At 46.6% G+C, this 17,903-nt stretch overlaps 6 protein-coding genes across 7 annotated transcripts; 2 read left to right on the forward strand and 4 right to left on the reverse strand.

Moving 5' to 3' along the window:
* Positions 1-1,219: 1,219 nt before the first annotated feature.
* On the forward strand, positions 1,220-3,211 carry FVEG_14140 (hypothetical protein; the record flags this gene model as incomplete). Its single annotated transcript, XM_018903472.1, has 4 exons — positions 1,220-1,487; positions 1,554-1,636; positions 1,688-2,966; positions 3,018-3,211. The coding sequence occupies 4 exons, from the start codon at positions 1,220-1,222 to the stop codon at positions 3,209-3,211; spliced, it is 1,824 nt and encodes a 607-aa protein (XP_018762505.1).
* A 688-nt stretch (positions 3,212-3,899) lies between these two features.
* FVEG_17743 (hypothetical protein) lies at positions 3,900-5,365 on the forward strand (the record flags this gene model as incomplete). Its single annotated transcript, XM_018906969.1, has 2 exons — positions 3,900-4,095; positions 4,146-5,365. 2 exons carry the CDS (start codon positions 3,900-3,902, stop codon positions 5,363-5,365), a joined length of 1,416 nt encoding a protein of 471 aa, XP_018762506.1.
* Positions 5,366-5,383: 18 nt separating this feature from the next.
* Positions 5,384-7,829, reverse strand: FVEG_14141 (hypothetical protein). Of its 2 annotated transcripts, XM_018903473.1 has the most exons (6): positions 7,679-7,829; positions 7,265-7,628; positions 6,192-7,212; positions 6,054-6,133; positions 5,829-5,995; positions 5,384-5,777 (listed from the first exon to the last, which is right to left on the reverse strand). In XM_018903473.1, the coding sequence occupies exons 2-6, from the start codon at positions 7,337-7,339 to the stop codon at positions 5,612-5,614; spliced, it is 1,509 nt and encodes a 502-aa protein (XP_018762507.1). In that variant the 5' UTR covers positions 7,340-7,628; positions 7,679-7,829; the 3' UTR covers positions 5,384-5,611. The 2 variants fall into 2 exon arrangements, with proteins under 2 accessions (XP_018762507.1, XP_018762508.1); XM_018903474.1 differs by lacking the exon at positions 7,679-7,829 and having other exon boundaries at positions 6,192-7,265.
* A 1,165-nt stretch (positions 7,830-8,994) lies between these two features.
* Positions 8,995-10,562, reverse strand: FVEG_14142 (hypothetical protein; the record flags this gene model as incomplete). Its single annotated transcript, XM_018903475.1, has 4 exons — positions 8,995-9,873; positions 9,943-10,065; positions 10,139-10,444; positions 10,509-10,562. 4 exons carry the CDS (start codon positions 10,560-10,562, stop codon positions 8,995-8,997), a joined length of 1,362 nt encoding a protein of 453 aa, XP_018762509.1.
* A 1,048-nt stretch (positions 10,563-11,610) lies between these two features.
* Positions 11,611-12,870, reverse strand: FVEG_14143 (hypothetical protein; the record flags this gene model as incomplete). The annotated part of the gene is made up of 1 exon (XM_018903476.1): positions 11,611-12,870. The coding sequence occupies one exon, from the start codon at positions 12,868-12,870 to the stop codon at positions 11,611-11,613; it is 1,260 nt and encodes a 419-aa protein (XP_018762510.1).
* Positions 12,871-13,508: 638 nt separating this feature from the next.
* Positions 13,509-14,847, reverse strand: FVEG_14144 (hypothetical protein; the record flags this gene model as incomplete). The annotated part of the gene is made up of 2 exons (XM_018903477.1): positions 13,509-14,428; positions 14,478-14,847. The coding sequence occupies 2 exons, from the start codon at positions 14,845-14,847 to the stop codon at positions 13,509-13,511; spliced, it is 1,290 nt and encodes a 429-aa protein (XP_018762511.1).
* Between the last annotated feature and the right edge of the window lie 3,056 nt (positions 14,848-17,903).

A 17,903-nucleotide genomic window follows, 5' to 3' on the forward strand; every position in this document is an offset into this window, starting at 1 on the left:
TTGGCTTTCGGTAAAGATGCCGATGACCCCACGTAATTACAGATAAGAACAGGTAACAATTCCGTGCCAGCAATTGCATCATCCGGGTCTCGTGCCTCGTTTCCGTATTTACTTTAGAATGAACAATATGCATTATCACGCAGCATGACATCGCCGATCTTTACAGATTAAGCTTTGTGGAGGTGGGGAGTAAGGCCACGTCGTCAATCTCCAGAGACAACAACAGAGAGATGGCGTCCCTCGCGAGTCAAGATAGAGGAACTTTGTGCGGCGGCCGTTATAGGGTCGAATTAATGGTGTCCACAATGCACCTCAACTCCCCGTCTCAAGATTGAGATTCGTAACTGCAAGCACAAAAATAGATGTCTACTCCGTACAGAACCCCGAAATTCACCGAATGGAGGATTTTGGTGCGTAGATCCCTGCGTAAGCGGGTCCGAGGTTGTATGCACAAGGACGGCACATGAGATGATAAGCGCATTGTGGGGAGAACAAGCTCAGATCATGAGCGTTAGTCTACCAACTTATTCAACTAAACATGTTTACTGTGTGGAGATGCCTCGCCCGGAGACTCCGCCTTAACTAACCCCGGCCCGGGCCGAATCGCCAAGCTGGCTTGTCTATCTTGCAGGGCTCATACCAAGGAACTTGCGTCGCACTAACGCTCAGGAACTATTGCGGATGATCCATCTCGCGTAATGGGACTGTTCCGGGTAGGCAGCAATGGTCTCTAGTGTTGCAACCTGGTGCATGGGTAGGTAGTGTTGCAATCTCAGCCGCAAGCTGGCGGACGGCACGGGATACACTGACTCAGGAATCGACAATGCGACACTGGCACTTCGTTGCCGTATCGTCTTATCTTACGAAAGTCTTTCAAATAAGTGACTAGGATTGGAAAAGCTATTGTAATGATTGGTAGATCCTCATGTCAGCATGTTGATTGTAGATGCCGAATATCCTTTCTTTGCTATTGTCCTTCTGCCCCGAACACGCGTAGCCCTGGTCTTCGCTTGCGTGAGGGGGAAATACGAGCAGATGGAAGTATAGAAGCAGCGATATCGGGTGGCTTGGGTCAATACGCCCAGATGGATGAATTGAGGTTGTGAAGCTTAGTACCGTAGAGAGTATTCCCAGCCTAAATTATTTTTTTGTGTATAAATTCGCAGATTGTATGGGGGCTTCGCATAGCATTGACAAAAGGAGTACCAAATACGCCGTCATGCAGATTCTTCCTGTTTTTTGTTCTCTTCTTGTGTCAGCACTCGCTGAAGACGTACCCCCTCAGTTTGATGATGGGCAACTTACTGGCAATGGCTTTGGTATACCTGGTATCAATGCCACATATGACTATGTGATCGTTGGCGGTGGTACAGCAGGTGCCCTTGCAGCAGCACGCCTCACTGAGCACAGTAACGCGACTGTTGCCTTGGTTGAAGCAGGAGGATTCTATGAACTGAGCAATGGTAACGTCAGCCAGTTGCCCTTTAGTAAGTCACACAATATCTTTGCGACTCTCGCGACTCTCCGCCACCCAACTTACTAATATTACTCAGGGATCAACGATTGGAAAGGCTCGGGGGGCGCGTCTAGCTGGCAGCCACTCATTGATTGGGGATATTTTACTCAGCCTCAAAACGTGAGTACCTCCAAAATTTCATTATATCCATCACTTTCTAATGCTCGGTAGAACGGCAAGAAGATTCATTATGCCCAGGGCAAAACGTTTGGCGGCAGCAGTGCTAGAAACTTGATGATGTTCAATCGCCCTACTAAAGGAGCATACAAGCATTGGGCCGAGAAAGTAGGCGATAATGCTTACACGTGGGAGAACATGCTCAAGTTCAACACAAGAACTATGAAGTTCTCAGACAATAGCCAACACCGCCCTCAGAATGCCACGGGTCTTTATGACACCGCGGCTTTTTCAGAGAAAGGGGGTCCCCTACACCTCACCTTTCCAGGCTACGTCTTCCCAGTTTCGTGGGACGCCATCAAAGCCTTTGAAGCAATGGGTTTCAAAGAGATTCCAAGCTTCACTGCTGGTGTCTTGCAAGGTTGGGGCTGGTGGCAGTTCTCCATCAACCCTGATACTGGTCTCCGAGACTCTTCAGAGAGTTCATTTTTGCAGCAAAGCTTGGGTCGGCCCGGCTTGACAACATACATCAACACCATGGCCCGCAAGATTCTCTTCTCTGGCCAAAAGGCCATTGGTGTCACTGTTGATAACTATGGCCAACAATCTTTCAATCTAACCGCCCGAAAGGAAGTCATCGTTGCTGCCGGGCTCTGGAGCAGCCCTCAGTTGCTCATGGTTTCTGGCATTGGGCCAGAAGAAACCCTCAAAAAGTTCGACATCCCAGTCCTATCGAATCTACCGGGAGTCGGCCAAGGCACACATGATTCAGCTGCCGTCCATGGGCCTATCTGGGAGATTGAAGGTATTTCAACGGGTGGTTGGAAACAGCCCTCCAAGATGAAAGAAGCCATCACCGAGTTCAATCAACACAAGAAAGGACCTCTTACCAACGGCGGCGTTGATGTTGGAGCATTTGAGAAGATTCCTCTCGCAAATCTTAGCAAGAAGGCCCAAGAGGATCTCGCTCAGTATCCTGACGACTGGCCTGAGGTAGAGTTCATCATGCAGATGGTTGATCCTCCAGCTGGTGCGACTGGCAAGAACTACGCTGCCATGACCATCAGAATGGTTGGGACAGTCAGTCGTGGCAACATGACTATCTCATCTGCGAGCAACCTTGACCCTCCTGTCATTGATCCAAACTGGCTACGAGCAGATACAGATAAGGAGGTTGCTCTGTATGCCCTCCGCAGAGCCCGACAGCTTTGGGAGCATATTCCTTCCAAAATTGGTAAGGAGATATACCCTGGCGCCAACATCACCAGTGACGAACATTTGCTGGATCTCACCTACGACAACCTCGACCCGACGCATCATGGCACTGCTTCTTGTGAGTTCACGCCTCTATGATACGAAACAAGGTCATACTAATTCATTACAGGCAGCATGGGCAAAGCTGGTGATTCATCAGCAGTGGTCGACTCTAAGGGTCGCGTTTTCGGCATCAAGAACTTGCGTGTTATCGATTCTTCTACCATGCCACTAACACCACCTGGACACACAATGGGTCCAACATATGGCAATGCTGAGAAATTGGTACAGGATATTTTGAATGCCTACCATGGTTTAGAGTAGCTGCGATCAGCCTGTTCGCGCAGTATCATAGCAGAGAGACGTTTCGCTATCAATACTCGTAGATAATGGCTTCAATTCGTCTTCAGTAATTTTGCTTTGGCATTGTCTTGATGATTGGATGTCAACGCTTCACCCAAACCTTCTGACTCTATCATGCGCCCCAATTCGCAATCGCAAACTTGTAAAATGTTGTATCAGCCATGAATCACGCCATTATTCCGTCCCGTGCGGTATCCTGTTCTGATCAGAAATGGAATTTGGTCGGCGATATCGGAGGAGCCTTCGTCCTGTCAATCGCTGAGGCTACGATGCCCGATCATTGGATGTGCACGGTTGACGGTCGTGTAAAATTCCTCTCATACACCGCCATTTACTCCACGGCATTGCAGCGTATCAGTGCAGGTGTGTGTGAGTGCGACAAGAGACAACATCTGCACTATTTTGGGAGGGTGTGCTATGAAAATAAGTAAAAATTAATTGGGTGTTTACGCTGATCAATTCGGGGCTGCTTATCACCCCGAAACCGGCTAGAAGCGCTCAGTGTTCACTGCGGTGGCACTTGGGAGCCGAAGCTGCATTTCTCCCCACTTGCAAAAGCAAAACACTGCTGCCCTAATTTTCTTCTACTTCGCAAAGCTGGCTCTAGCTTGACTCTACCAACGTTATCGGACCAGATCAGCCCCTCCTCATGGCGGAAACAGAGAAACAAGAACGGTCTCAAGATGGGCCTATTCTGCAAAGCAGTTTTCAGGAGGATGACAACTCGGCTGAACAAGCTTCTCACTCAACTGACCAGACGAACACAAATCTATCAATTGGTGATGGTCACAAAAAGAAGCTCGGTGTGCTTTGGGGCTCAGCACTTATGCAGCTCCCGCTCTGGGGTAAGCAACTACGGTTTGCCATTACGCCTTATCTAACAATACAATTCTAGGCTTCAATCTGAGTTACGGTATTTTTGAAGAATACTGGACAAGCAACTGGACTCTCGATGGCGATCTCTCCATCACTGGCACAGTCGGCACTACCTCCAACGGAGTCATGTATATTTCCATGCCGTTCTTGTTTGCCATATTCACCCGCTACTGGGCTCATCACCGGATCAAAGCAGAGCTTGGAGGCCTTATCATAGCATTCCTCGGGTTCATTCTCTCTTCTTTCAGCACCCATGTGTGGCATCTCATGGTTACACAAGGCGTCATGGCTGCTTTTGGATGTACCCTCGTGTACAGCCCAGCAACATGTTCTCTCGGGGAGTGGTATGCCACTGGAAATCGAGCTATTGCCTATGGTATCATTCTCTCGTGTAGGAATATTGTTGGCTCCGTCTGTCCTTTTCTTCTGCGGTATCTTCTGGACCAATACGGCTTCCGATGGACAATTCGAATATGGGCGTTCATTCTGGCTGGATCAGGTCTTTTGTCCATCGTTCTCGTGCCAACGCACCCTTCCAAGATGGTCGACCGAGAGGAGAAGCCACCTCGCATACCATGGACATTCCTAAAACACCGTGGCATTTACACGTACTTCGTCGCAGTCATGGTTCAAAGTTCGGGGTACTGTCTACCGCAGACATATCTCCCAACATTTGCAAGAGAGTTCAACGGCGCCAGTCAAGCTATTTCTACTCTATTGCTTACGCTGCACAACATTCCAGGCATCCTCTCGTGCTTCTTCTTTGGTTGGCTCACTGACAATAAGTACCATCAATTCTCAGCCACTACTATTACTTGCATCTCGGCGTTCGCATCATCAGCGTCTGTCCTTTTGCTCTGGGGACTGTCAGTAGACGGAAGCCCAGCCCTTACTCTTGTATTTGCCATTGTCTTTGGCTTCTTTGCCGGCGGTTATAGTGCGACATGGGGAGGCATCACTAAAGAACTTGAGATCGAAGCAGAGAAGCATGACGAGACTATTGACTCCAGTCTTACATATGGACTTCTGAATGGAGCTCGAGGTATTGGCTTCGTCAGTGGTGGCCTTGTTAGTATCCCATTGCTGAGCGCTGGAGACACAGGCTGGGGCGGAAGGTTTGGCTACGGAACCAAGTATGGTCCACTCATGGTCTTCACCGGCATTGCGGTCGCTTTTGGTGGCCTTGGATTGATCAGGGCTGCAAGGATAAGACCACACAAGACTTCGACATCAGGCTGAAACTATGATTGCAAGAGAGTCGGGTATAGAAATGCATATTCAATATCTGGTGGCTTGACTGACCTGCTGGAGGTCATTGAGCCGGGCTGCCTTAATCATAGGTCGTTTTGATCATTGGCAACCAATACTAGCATTTTGCCACGACCCCCGAGAACACTTGGTTCTAATAAAGCAGAATATCCTCCATAGACCTTTACCAAACATATAGTCCTCGACTTCTGTAACTTGACAATAGCCCTTGTACACTCACACTTTCTCGCGAACAACCTCTTTGAGTTTGATAGGCAGTGCGCCCTTCTCCCATAGGAAGAAGATCTTCTGATCGTACCAGTTCTTTTCAGTCGGTACAGCCTCGAGGTCAAACTTCCAGAGCATACGAGCCAACAAGAGTCGCATCTCGGTATACGCCAGACTATTTCTCATTGTCAGCTATGTCTTGAGTCAGAGACAGCAGAATACTTACTTCTTGCCAATGCAATCACGAGGTCCTAGGGAGAATGGCGATAAGATAGCCCGGTTGTCACTCGCATATCGAGGGTCATCCAGCCAGCGTTCTGGAACAAACTTCTTGGGGTCTCTGAAGTTCAGCTCTGAGTAATATGCAGGCCAATGAGGCATCGAAACCGCAGTCTATATGGAAAAGTCAGAGTTTGGTGAATGCAATCGGAAGCTATTTGGTTCAACTTACGTTCTCAGGAATCCAGTAGCCATCGATGAACTCGCCACCGGTTGGGGAAAGTCTTGAAAGTCCAATAGCCACTGGCGGGTCTAAAAGAACGGTTAGTACACAGCCCAGTGGAAAAGGCCTCATGATAGGTGATATTACACATGCGAAAGCCCTCGTTGAAGACGGCCAACATATACTTCAGTTGATCAACCTGAGTAACTGTGATCTCTTCCTCAGAGCTGAAGGCAGAACGTATCTCATTAGTCAACTTCTCAAGCTTGTCAGGATTCTTGAGAAGGAAATAGGTGGTTCCACTGAGAAGGGTAGCTGTTGTCTCGCTACCAGCGATAATCATCACGCCCGAGTTCTCGATGATCTCAAGCTGCGACATGCCCTTCTCATCGTTATGACGAAGGACATATGACATAAAGTCTTGGCTCTCTGTATCATTGGACTCAATGCGGGCAAGAGCCGCATGCTCTGCAAACTGCATGTGCTCTTCATAGCTCTTCCTCAAGCTTGGTGGACTCAGCCAAGAAATCCAATTCTGAAGTCCAAGGCGCACGTAGATCTGAGTATAGGAAAGAACCTTGAGGCCCTTGAAGACTCTGCTGACCCAGGGATGATACTTTCCATTCTCAAGACATCCGAATGGCTGACCAAGAGCGAGATGGGCAATGAGATCGAACGAGGCAAAGTTGTACCAAGCTACAATGTCGATTTCCTCTCCTCGCTGTGCCCGCTCCGTGAGGCCTTTCATGAACAGTTCGACGTAGTGATCCACAACATCGCCTTGACCGCGAAGTGCCTTTGACGAAAAGGCATGCGCGAGTAGGCGGCGCATACGTCTGTGGTCTTCCTGGTCGGAACGAACGATGCTTGAGCAAGGGCGGTTTTGACGATACATACGAAAGTCTTTCTCAAATGACTTTTGGCCTGCTGCTTTGTGGCCGTAGATCTTCTTAGAAGCTTCCGCAGTGATGAAGGAGACATCTTTAGGCGTGAATCTGACAGCTGGCCCATATCGTTCATGCAGCTTTGCGAGGTGGAAGACCCAATCGCCTTTGCTGAGGTAGTAGAGATATGGAACCTGGGTAATGGCATGTAGCTTCGGACCTGGGACTTTGGCGAGCGGGTGAAAGAAAGCGTGATAGGTAGAACTGACAACAAGGTAAAGAAACTTTGCGATGCGATTAGAAGAATGAAGACAGTTCTATGGTACTTGGCCTTACCAGAGAAATGCCTAAAAGAGCAAACACAGAGCCAAAGCTAAGCTCAGCCAGTGCTTCTGTATACAGTACACCCATGGCGAGTTGGTAGAAGAGTAGTGCAGAAGAGCTGAGATGACTGACCTGACAGTTGAGATTCGGTATTTGGCTTGGTATATTCTAACTACATCAGACAGGAATGTTCTCATTTTTATAGCCCATCGTTCCAAGTGATTAAGGCAACATCAAAGTGCTCAGCATACAAACCTGTTTGATACACGTCGATCATTCATCTTTTTCGCATGCATCTGCATGAAGATACGACCTCGGGATCAACCGAAATTCTCTCCTCAACCAATTAAACTGAACATCATGTGAGGAGCTATCACTATCCCCGCGTTAATGCCTGCTGAGTGCCGAGTTGAAATGAAGATGTACCCACTGATCCGCGTTCGACGGCTTTCGTGTTCAACATGATGTTGTTTCAATGTCCGCGGGGTTTCCAAAAGTGCTACTTGGAAGCGAAAATCGGGATTTCGGGTTTAATGGGTTTTTTTGCTTTTGTTTGCAAATGCCGTACGGTTGAAAATCGATGATTATGTTTCTATGATCTAGCTGAGGTGAAGCAGACTTTTATCTGCCGAAGCAGGATTCACATCCTAGTGAAACAATTGCCTATGAATAGATGGCATGGTCAATATTCACCCTGCTAGAGTAAGCACTAGATAAGAAGTACCGATTGGCTTGATAAGCCTTATCTGTCGACTTGACTCCGGAGTATACCGACAAAGGTTAGAGATGTATGGAAGCAACACTTGATTTCACGTGTAACTATGGCCGACGTTACACGCGGCAATATGTCATGGCTCGCAAACATCACATTACGCAGCCGGAATGATAATATCGTCATCCTCTAAGCGGAGCACTGCAACGTCGCTGAAATTCGAACGTTCCGTGCCGCAGTATCCGAAAGAGGTGGCATAGCTTGACCCTGTGAGCGGGGAATGATATCTCGACATTATATCAACAAGAGCCAGCAATGCCCTCTGAGGCCATGGCCGCAACAGCGAATCTTTTGAGTGCCGGGAATTCTCCTACTTGCAGCCATTTAAGAAGATTTTCAGTATGGGGGAAGACAGTGTCCAGACCAAATGCCATGAGACTAGAAAGTTAAGGACTTTCTCTTGCGGGTTGGTTAAAATGCCGTACCATCAAAGCCAAGGAAGCATGAATGAATGACATCAGTTATGGCTCTGACTCCACAAAGATCCGTCAGACTTGAGCAGCTAATATACTTGGCTTGAGAATTGATATGGACCATTTCTGAGACAGCAATCACAGCGAAAATCCCGAGACATGCTGTGGCACCGAACGAGTGAAATATCAGAAGAGCAACAAGGTATGTATTAGCGCGTCACGACTGAGTTGAGACCCCGCAATGATCGCTTCTATGACGGCAGTACCCGTCCTCAGCAGCCGAGAAAGCCGGACTTGGACACGACTCCGGCCCACTATATGTAGTCTCTGAACGAGCCAGCACTGGCTTTCAAAAAGTTCCTTTATAATTAAGAATGTGCTTTGACGAGCGTATTCACATGCTTCTTAAGGGTTGCCGCGGAATTATTGAATTGTACATGGTCATTGTCTTGTTCATGACGACGATATGTGAAAACCCATGGCGATATCCAGACGAGATTGAGAAACGAGAGCAGTTTGTACAGCACAGTAGGACTATCGTTGTCACCCCTCAAAGTTCACTCTTCCCCTTCCTTAATGTGACTCGTACTAAGAGCTTTACGCTCACGAATACTACCCTCGTCAAACGCACGGTATTTCTCCGCGCGCTTCTTGGTGATGGCCTGTGTACCCGTCAGAAGCTCCTCACCGTCAAAGATCTGACCAATCTCCTCAAGACCCTTCCCCTTTGTCTCAGGCAGATACCACCAAGCAAACACGCATTCAACGCCCAGAACAGCACATGCAAATATGTAGTAACGCCAGCGTACGCGGTCCAAGGCAACGGGATTGACATAGCCTGTGAAGAAGCTGGCCGAGTAGCCACAGAACTGAAAGATCATAGCTGTCTTTGACCGCAACGAATAAAGAGAACACTCAACAACGTAGGGCACTGTTGAGATGGCGAAAGGTTGGTAACCAACCTGGAAGAGAAAGATCATGGCAACGACGGCGAGCGCCATAGGTCGGTCGGAAAAGTGGCGTTCTTCGTTGAGAGCAGAGCAGATAGTCCACACGATGAAGACAACCAACATTGTAGTAATCCTAAAGGTGATAAGACCGCGTCGACCGACTCGATCAGTGAGCATAGCAAAGAAAACAGAGCAACACAATTTCCAAACAGCCGCAATCGCATTGATGAGAAGTTGCGTGTTTGCATTGGTCACGCCAATGCTGTTCAAGATCTTGGTCAGGTAATAGCCGGTCAAACCCAGGCCCGACAACTGAGCAGCGAAACCCATAGAGATTAAGATCCAGAGGCGCTTTCTGTTACCACTAGTGCGGATGAACTCTGACCACTGGATCGCCTTGTGTTTCTTTTCTTCCTCTACGGTTGCTTCGATCTCGAGCAGCTCGAAACGCACTAGGCGAGAATCGTGGTCGCCGCACGAGTGATACTGAGAGAGCACAGCCAAAGCTTCGCCTCGACGGTCCTTGTACACGAGCTAGCGGGGAGACTCGGGGACCCAGATACTGAGTATAAGCTGCAGAATGGCTGGAACGCCTTGCAAGAGACTGGGTAGCCTCCAGCTCCACGAAGAGTTCATCTTGAACGTGCCGAACGTCTTCCAAGCAGCGACGAGATAGCCCTGGTAGGTATAACATGTCAGTATCGTTGCTGTACAGTGACTACGCATCATACCGCAAGTGAGAACTTATAACAACCCACTGTGTCATGTATAGAGACACCATTTTCCCACGATGAGTCGGGTACGCGACTTCTGTCATCAACTGAGGAGCAGCCACTGCGACGATGCCAGTTCCCAAGCCGATAATGATAAGGCCAGCAATAAACATGCCCAGGTTCTGAGCACCTCCCTGAAGTGCAGAACCGATGATGATCAAGAAAGTGCCCAGTGTGATCGGTTTCTTTCGTCCGAAGATCTCGCAGACCTGAGAGGAAAAGAGGGCGGATACGAGAACACCGATGTTGATCGCGTTGACAAGAGTTCCAAGGTTAGCACCTGTCTATGAGCTCACATGTTAGTGTCTCAGACGAGATAATTGGTCACTTTCCCAGAGTAAAACATACCGGGTCGCCAAATGCTTCCCTCCAAAGAGGCAGAGACTGCATGCCATTCAGCATACTTCCTTAAAATCCGCAAGTAAACTGGGCCAGGAAGGCACTGAGCAGAAGCAAGTTAAGCTTGCGTAGGTTGGGGTACTGAAACCACCACTTGTCCCGTTTGGGGATTACATCAGCGAGGACAAGGCCTTCGAATGTTCCACCTCAGGCATTTCTCTCTTGTCGTTCGGGTCGTTCATGCTGATTAAGCGGATCGGGGGCCACTAGCAAGATTAAACAAAGAGAAGCCTGGAACTTCTGAGAAAGAGTAGAAGTTGACTCTGCTTCTGATTCATGTTTCTTTATGTGTAGATGCAGAACGCTAATATATAAAAGCCAGGTAATCACAGAGAATTCCGGCCCTGACGAATTTTGGTTTCAGCTCCGCTCTTCACTTTCGTAGAATGCGAGGAAGCCTGGGGGCGTTGGGTCATACACTAGTGGCAGGGCACCGGACAAAGCGTCGGAGCAGCTCCTACTAGCGATCGATTGTTACAGCTCCAGAGACCTTATCTGCTAGACTGGTTGAAGCTTCTATCAGATCATAATTAGAAAGGGCTGGATGCGTCGCTTCATGACTTCAGATTCTAAGTTTACAGCCATAGTTATTGAATCTTTCCCGAGACCAGTAACACCAAAGATGCGGCCCAAGGTTCGGAATGTGTGGCAAACAGGGGAGCTACCGATCCCATGACCGTCCCGTAGCCTATGATCATATGTTTTCTGACTGGAATTGAGCATATGCGGATGAGCAGCATAGACGCTGGTCCTCTCAGAGCAGTGCAACTGTTGCTCGCTCTTCAGAGTCGAGTATTCTAGGTTGCACGACATATGTTTCCATAGAGTGTATCGCTGGTAGCCTAAGTAGCTTAGAACCACTGAGTAGGTGATGAAAGACAACGGAGATAGACTACGAGTTGGAAATGAGAGTCATTGTTCGCCACTATCGCGAATACAGAATAGGATCTAGGGAGGAGTCGTGGCACCAGCGCACCGTGTTTACACTCCCATGATCATCAGCACCAAATCTTATCTTCCAGAATGACGGATCATTGTCATTTCCCAATACCTATCTACCTCGGCGCGACAAGTCGTTCCGTGGTTGCAACCATGTAAAAGTATCGCCATCATAATGTGTTAGCTTGTACTTTTCCGAATTCATTCCCTGGAATGCCAAAAAGAGCACTCCCTCTTTCACAGTGACCACAGCACTGAAAACGCGACTCTCATCTACATATTTTCCCATGTAAGACTCCAAGGGTCCGTGGGGTTTAATGGTCTGCGGTTGACCTTGCATGAGACCTTGGGTAATCCGGGCATACCATCCCAAGTTGATGGCGATAGACGTCTTAGCGTATGTTACAAAATCGGTGCGATCTTCGATCGGAATATCCCTGATCTCTTCAAGTACCATTTGTGAGACCCAGTCAGGCATGTCCGTAAGTGAGAGGCTGTTGCTCATGACCAACACGACGGTTTCCGTAGGTGGAATCAGTATAACAACCGCAAGAGCGCCTGGGAGCGTGCCTTGATGGTATGATATCAGCTCGTCAGCTACTCCTTTCCCGATAACCGGCATGCCATGCGGCATTAACCTGCCATTCAACCCGATGTGTCCCATGGTGTTGGGCAGTTGCACACGCGCCCATCCCAGTCCGTAAGATACCTCCCCCTTCTCAGTCGAGAGCATTGGCACATGAGGAGACATGGTCTTCGATACCTGCTTTAGAGGGGAGCCTGGTGTAGAGGTTTGGCCTGTGTGACACTCATGGTTGAAACTCTGGACAAAGCAGGTATAGAGCTTGGCCAAATCAGCAGCGCAAGAACGGAGTCCATCGGAACCGCAGCCGATACCATCGTCGCCAAGCTTAGTTCCCGGTATGCACCATGGTGTACCATCATCCAAGGCGTTGTAGGACTTTGCCACATTATCTGCGTCGCTGGGCGGGGGTCTCATGAAGGTTCTTCGCAAGCCGAGCTCAGCGAAGACGTGCTGCTGGAGGAAGTCGTCCAGAGGCGTGCCGCTGAGGCTTTTGAAACTCTCATCGCAGGCGTCATAAGCAGTACTGTTGTATGCAAATGAACCGAGGTGTGCGGGGACCAGAGTCTGGTGATTAACGACCCGCATGCAGTCGTCTTTGCCAATCAAGATGTTGCCCTCACAACCACCGGCCAGGTTTCCATATGATGACATACCACTACGGTGACTGTAGAGGTCCGCTAGAGTTGTGTTGTTATACAGATAATTGTCGTTTGGGTGAAAAGAGGGTGTTGCGTCTTTGACAAGCATCTTCCACCATGCAAGACCTTGGTCGACTAATATGCCCATGGCCGCGGCTGACAGGCCTTTGGCGAGTGAACATACTGGGAATACTGTCTCTTCTGTCACAGGCAGTCTGTTCTGGAGATCTCGAAAGCCGTGGTTTGCATGATATACAGGCTGATTCTTGGTCACGACCGAAAGACTCAAGCCTACAACCCTAGTTAATGTGCGAAAGTGTAAGCCTTGACATAAACCTCGTTGTCAAATATCCCTTCCGAGTCGCAACGAAGATTCATTGCGCTACCTTAAGAGTCGCAACGACTCCTGGAGGAACATTCACTGTACCTCGAGGGAGGCTCTCTTGTTCTTGATCTAGGGTCGTATTTTCAGCTAGGTACTTCTAACAATGCCAATAGAAAAGCGATGTGCGACTCAATAAGGTACGACAAAACCCCAGACACTCTCTTATCGCGACGATGTAATCTAAGCTCGCCGCGCTGCTTGCTCACAGCTTCTGCACTCTTTTCTTCTTCCCTTCTTCTTCATCCTCTTCTATGTTCTTTAAGCATTCACTTAAACTATCCATATCCTTCACACACTACACAAGGTTAACCGTCTTTAGGCGCACCGGAAGTATTGCTTGACAGGTCATCCAGAAAATCCCTAGTCGGCTCATTAATACACTCCCAGACAAACGCATCCTCTTATAGCTCCAGCTTGTTCAATAAACGACAGTCTGCAACCTCTGCTTCAATAACGCTCTCAACGGATTGGAGTGGTCTCCAGATCTTGACCACCTTCAGTCCAACCCCTTCCACCAGCTGGCACCACTCATCCTCTGTTCTTTCCTTCGCACCCAGACAAGCCATCATAGTAATATCTGACGTAGTAACCCGCGCAAGCGGCTTGACATTGCTGACCAAACTCTCATGAATGAGAAGCTTTGAGTAGCCGGGTTCCATAGCATCAGCGAGGTGTTTGATGATCAGACTTGCTTGCTTGTCTTCCCAGTCATGCAAGACGTTGTGAAGGAAGTAGGCTCGTGCACCTTTGACGGGTTGGGGAGTGAAGAAGTCATGGGGATGCACGGTGATGTTATCCGGAATAGCCAGTTCACTCAGGATCTCGGGTAAGTCTTGCAGGACCAGGCTACCCTCTGGGATGTCAGGATGGCAGTTGTAAAACTTGATTAAGTCGTGACCTTTACTTCCACCAACATCGACTACCAGCGGCCGATCCGGCTTGGGATCGGCGACTAGATTCTCAGTGGGGTACACCTCCGGCCAAGGCGTGAGGTTATACTTGGAGTGGCTTTCCATCGCGTCGTTGAACTCCTGCGCAGCAGTCGGGTTGAGAGCAAGAGACTGGAATACGTTCTCTTGGCACTTATTCGCGAATTGCCAGTTACAGTTGTTGGAATCTGAAGGGTTCTTGTACCCGGTTTGTTTGAGATACTCTGGAAGCGCGCTGAACGTGGGAATGTTGACAAAGTTGTATAGAGCTCCGTAGACATTGGCGAGTGCTGGATCGGCGACAAGGGTATGCACCCAAGGCGTAGGCTTGAAAGTATCCTCGGCAGTCTCAGTGACGAGATTCTGACCAGCTATTTGCCTAATCATGCGACCTGTGTCAGGATCAGTAAGAGAAATTTGCCTTTGGGGCAGGTAGCTCACGAATCAAGATAGGATCAGTGTTGGTTAGCTCAGCTAGCTCAGTAGAAGTCATATTTCCGCCCCCGTTCGCAATCCACGTTGTAAAAACACCAGCATCAATTAATGTCTTGACACATGCATTCGTAGTCAAATTGACCCAGCAATGTTGCCAGACAATATCCCATGGTCTCTGGACTTTGCTGACGGCGAGGTTTAGTCCATCTAGGACACGAACACGTTCTGCTTCGCTGGAGAATGAGTTGGCGTCAAGATTCTGAAGTGTATCAATGAGCCACGATCGTGAACGGGCTGGAGTCTGTTCCTGGGGGATGATGCCGAGTTGTATCCTGATGGAGGGAGGCGCATCTATGAGAGTCTCTGTAGATGCCATTGTGACAAAAGGATATAGTGTAGCCCGGGATAGATTGCAGGATGAGTGAAAGAAGAGTTTGTTGGTGAATGAGTTAAATGCGCAATGGCTCATAAGTAAAAAAGACAATAGTATATGAAGGATGTAAATCTTGTAGCTCAAACACTTGGAAATGAATCGTGGCTTATATATGCCCTGACTCACGAGGGATATTCACGATGGGTCCTGTGGCAAAAGCTAGTCCTCCCACAGGTAATTAGTCTCTTATATAGTCGTCCAGCACCCACTTCGCTGAGGCGGCGGGAGTAACTAGTTTTCCAGACACCGATTATCTGATCAAACTCTTAGATTGAGGCCCATGCTGCCCATAAATGTCGTACGTGGCGCTATTTAATGGTGTATGCACGTTGATTCACAGCATGAATCACAGCACAGGATCATGAGATCATGATGTTTTGTAATTTCCAGAATCGAAGCAATACCCCAGACGATGAATGTTTCTGGCCTATCTACGGTGGCTATCTACAGTAAAGCGACTGGCGCCCCGTGATGAAGGTGCGTTTCTGTATTACGTCTGTTAAGTCCGTGCCTCACGTTTTCGGACTTGCAGCAGTTTGGGCTGCAGGTCGCTGTGAAGGATTGACTATGCAGCTGTCCATTTAGAGGCCAGATGCTTCAGCATGCTTTTCAATTGGTAGTAATTGAAGTCCGTGTTAACCGTAATATCCACCTTAACTTAGCCGACTTTCTCTCCTCGCATAGTAATATTTTCATTTCCGACATCGGTATAGTTAAACTAATAAATCTATTATGACGTGGCGTACTTATTAGTTCCATGTACGTGGGTTTTAAAAAGTAATAAAGCAACATATCATGTTGTCAATCTCGCACCAGCGTTATGATATCATATCTCAGTGGGTTCGCCACATGGTTGCATGTTTTGACAGTCTGTCTCTGCGATAGGATCACCATGCCTGAAGAGAGTCAAGTGACAGGAGCTTCCTGTGATTTTGACCTGAATGGTTGGATTTAAGCGCTACGTTTTTGATATCCCCTCACTTATGCATGAAAAACAAGGAATCACACCGAGCTGATTGCTCTGCTCGGCGCAGGCGGGGGAGCTATGTGATTGCTCAGACAGCATTGCAGATCCAACGCGCATGGCTCCCAGTAGTTTGGTTCGACTAAAGAATGAGATTGGTTTAATTCCGCTCCAATATCACGTCGGGCTTGTCGTATTGCTTTTTCTACTCCTCCTTGCGTCGATCGAAGCCAGTTGCCACCAGAAATTGCGCTTATCTAGCTGGGATATCCCTGTCTCAGATCCCCGTTTCTAGAAGCTCAATCCTTGGCGGCTGGACACATGATTCAGACAGTGGGTTTCACCTTCAGACCGGTAACACGAGGTGAGGCAAGCTTGAAGATGTATGGTTATGGAAGGCGCGGACGAATGGAGACTTAAGATCAACTCGGTGAAGGATGCGAGATTGAGCCAGTGATAAGCTCTATTTCTTTCGGCGGCGATGATCCATAGGCCCAATTCGTGAAATAGCCAATAACACCTTCTGGGTGTGGAATCTATCCAGCCACTTCAATTCCAGCTAGATTAAGACCGGGCTGGGCCGTCGAAAAAGAAAGGATATGAAATAGTGGGTATTGGCGTAAACAGCCGGAGAGGTATTTTCGCTTTTAAACGGAGTTTCGATGCTTTGATGGTCGCCGCAGGGACATTCGGAGACATTCGAGATTGTCGCAGGTGAAGGATTACTTCATACTGTGGACATGCATTTAGTACAGGAATCGCGGAGCAGAATTGGTAATAACTTGTAGTAAAATGCAGAACTTGTTCCAGCCGCGGGACGACGGCAAAATGCGGTCTGTATATATTATCACATTACAGCGTAAGGCAAAAGATATATAAGAAAGAAAGTCAGAGGTTTATAAGAGTTAAAGAGGCTAATAAAAGAGAATATCTTATTTTTATAAAAATCTAGTAACAGTTACTAGTAGTATCTATTAATTATTTTTACTAAAACTGAAAATATATTAATTAAAATAAAGGTAAGTATTTATTAAAACTTTATATAATATAGTTAATAAGTAAGTAGGTTATTTAAGTAAGTAAGTTAAAAATCCCTTACTTTATAATATTTCTGTTTAATTAATTAATTTTTAATAACTTAATATATTATAGCCTTTAAATAAGGCTAGAATCTTTCTTGCTTTTTAGGCTTTTTAAAATAACCTAAAATTAAGTCTATAATAAGCTATAACTAACTATAAGGTGCTTTTAAAGACCTTATATTACTACTATTATAGTATTTAATTATAATATAATTCTATCTTAAATTTATAAAAACTATTTAATTTAGAAAAATAGATAATAGTTTAATTTATCTTTAACCTAGATTTATAAAGATTTCCTTTATAACTATATTTTATAAAAGAAATTACTAATTCTCTATTAGCTAACTATAATATATTACTTATTAGTAAGCGCTAGGCTTATAACTTTATAAAGTAATAACTAAAGCTAAAGATATATTTATTTTAAAAATATAATTATTAAAAAGCTAAATATTAAAATCTAATTATTATTTATAGCTAGTTTAAGCTTATATAAGATATAATTATAAGATATAGTATCTCTAGTTTAACTACTGTTTTATTATTAATTTTACTTTATTTACAGTTTAGATATAAGGGCAGTTAGTCACGTGCCTAGGCATATATATTTAATTAATAGAGGTTAATTTAACTTTTACTAATTAACTTATATAAATAAAGTTAACTTTATTCCTTTAAACCTTTAAACCCTGCTATTACCCTGCTTTTATTTAACTCTATATATAGATATACTGCTTAGCTATCTTAGCAGTTTTACTATTATAATCTTAGACTATAACTAGCCTATTACTAATTCAGAAGCAGCTTCCCCTTTATTATAATAACCCTTTTAGCTATATTAAGGAGCTACTTTTTATATATATTTAAGTTTAGGCTTATAAAGGCAGTAAAGAAGGCTGCCTAGTTTAACTAAAAGGGAAGACCTTCTTTTAAATATCTTTCTAGATCCT

The sequence above is a fragment of the Fusarium verticillioides genome, genomic scaffold (genome assembly GCF_000149555.1).
Source record: "Fusarium verticillioides 7600 supercont3.30 genomic scaffold, whole genome shotgun sequence".
Taxonomy (NCBI): Eukaryota; Fungi; Ascomycota; class Sordariomycetes; order Hypocreales; family Nectriaceae; genus Fusarium; species Fusarium verticillioides.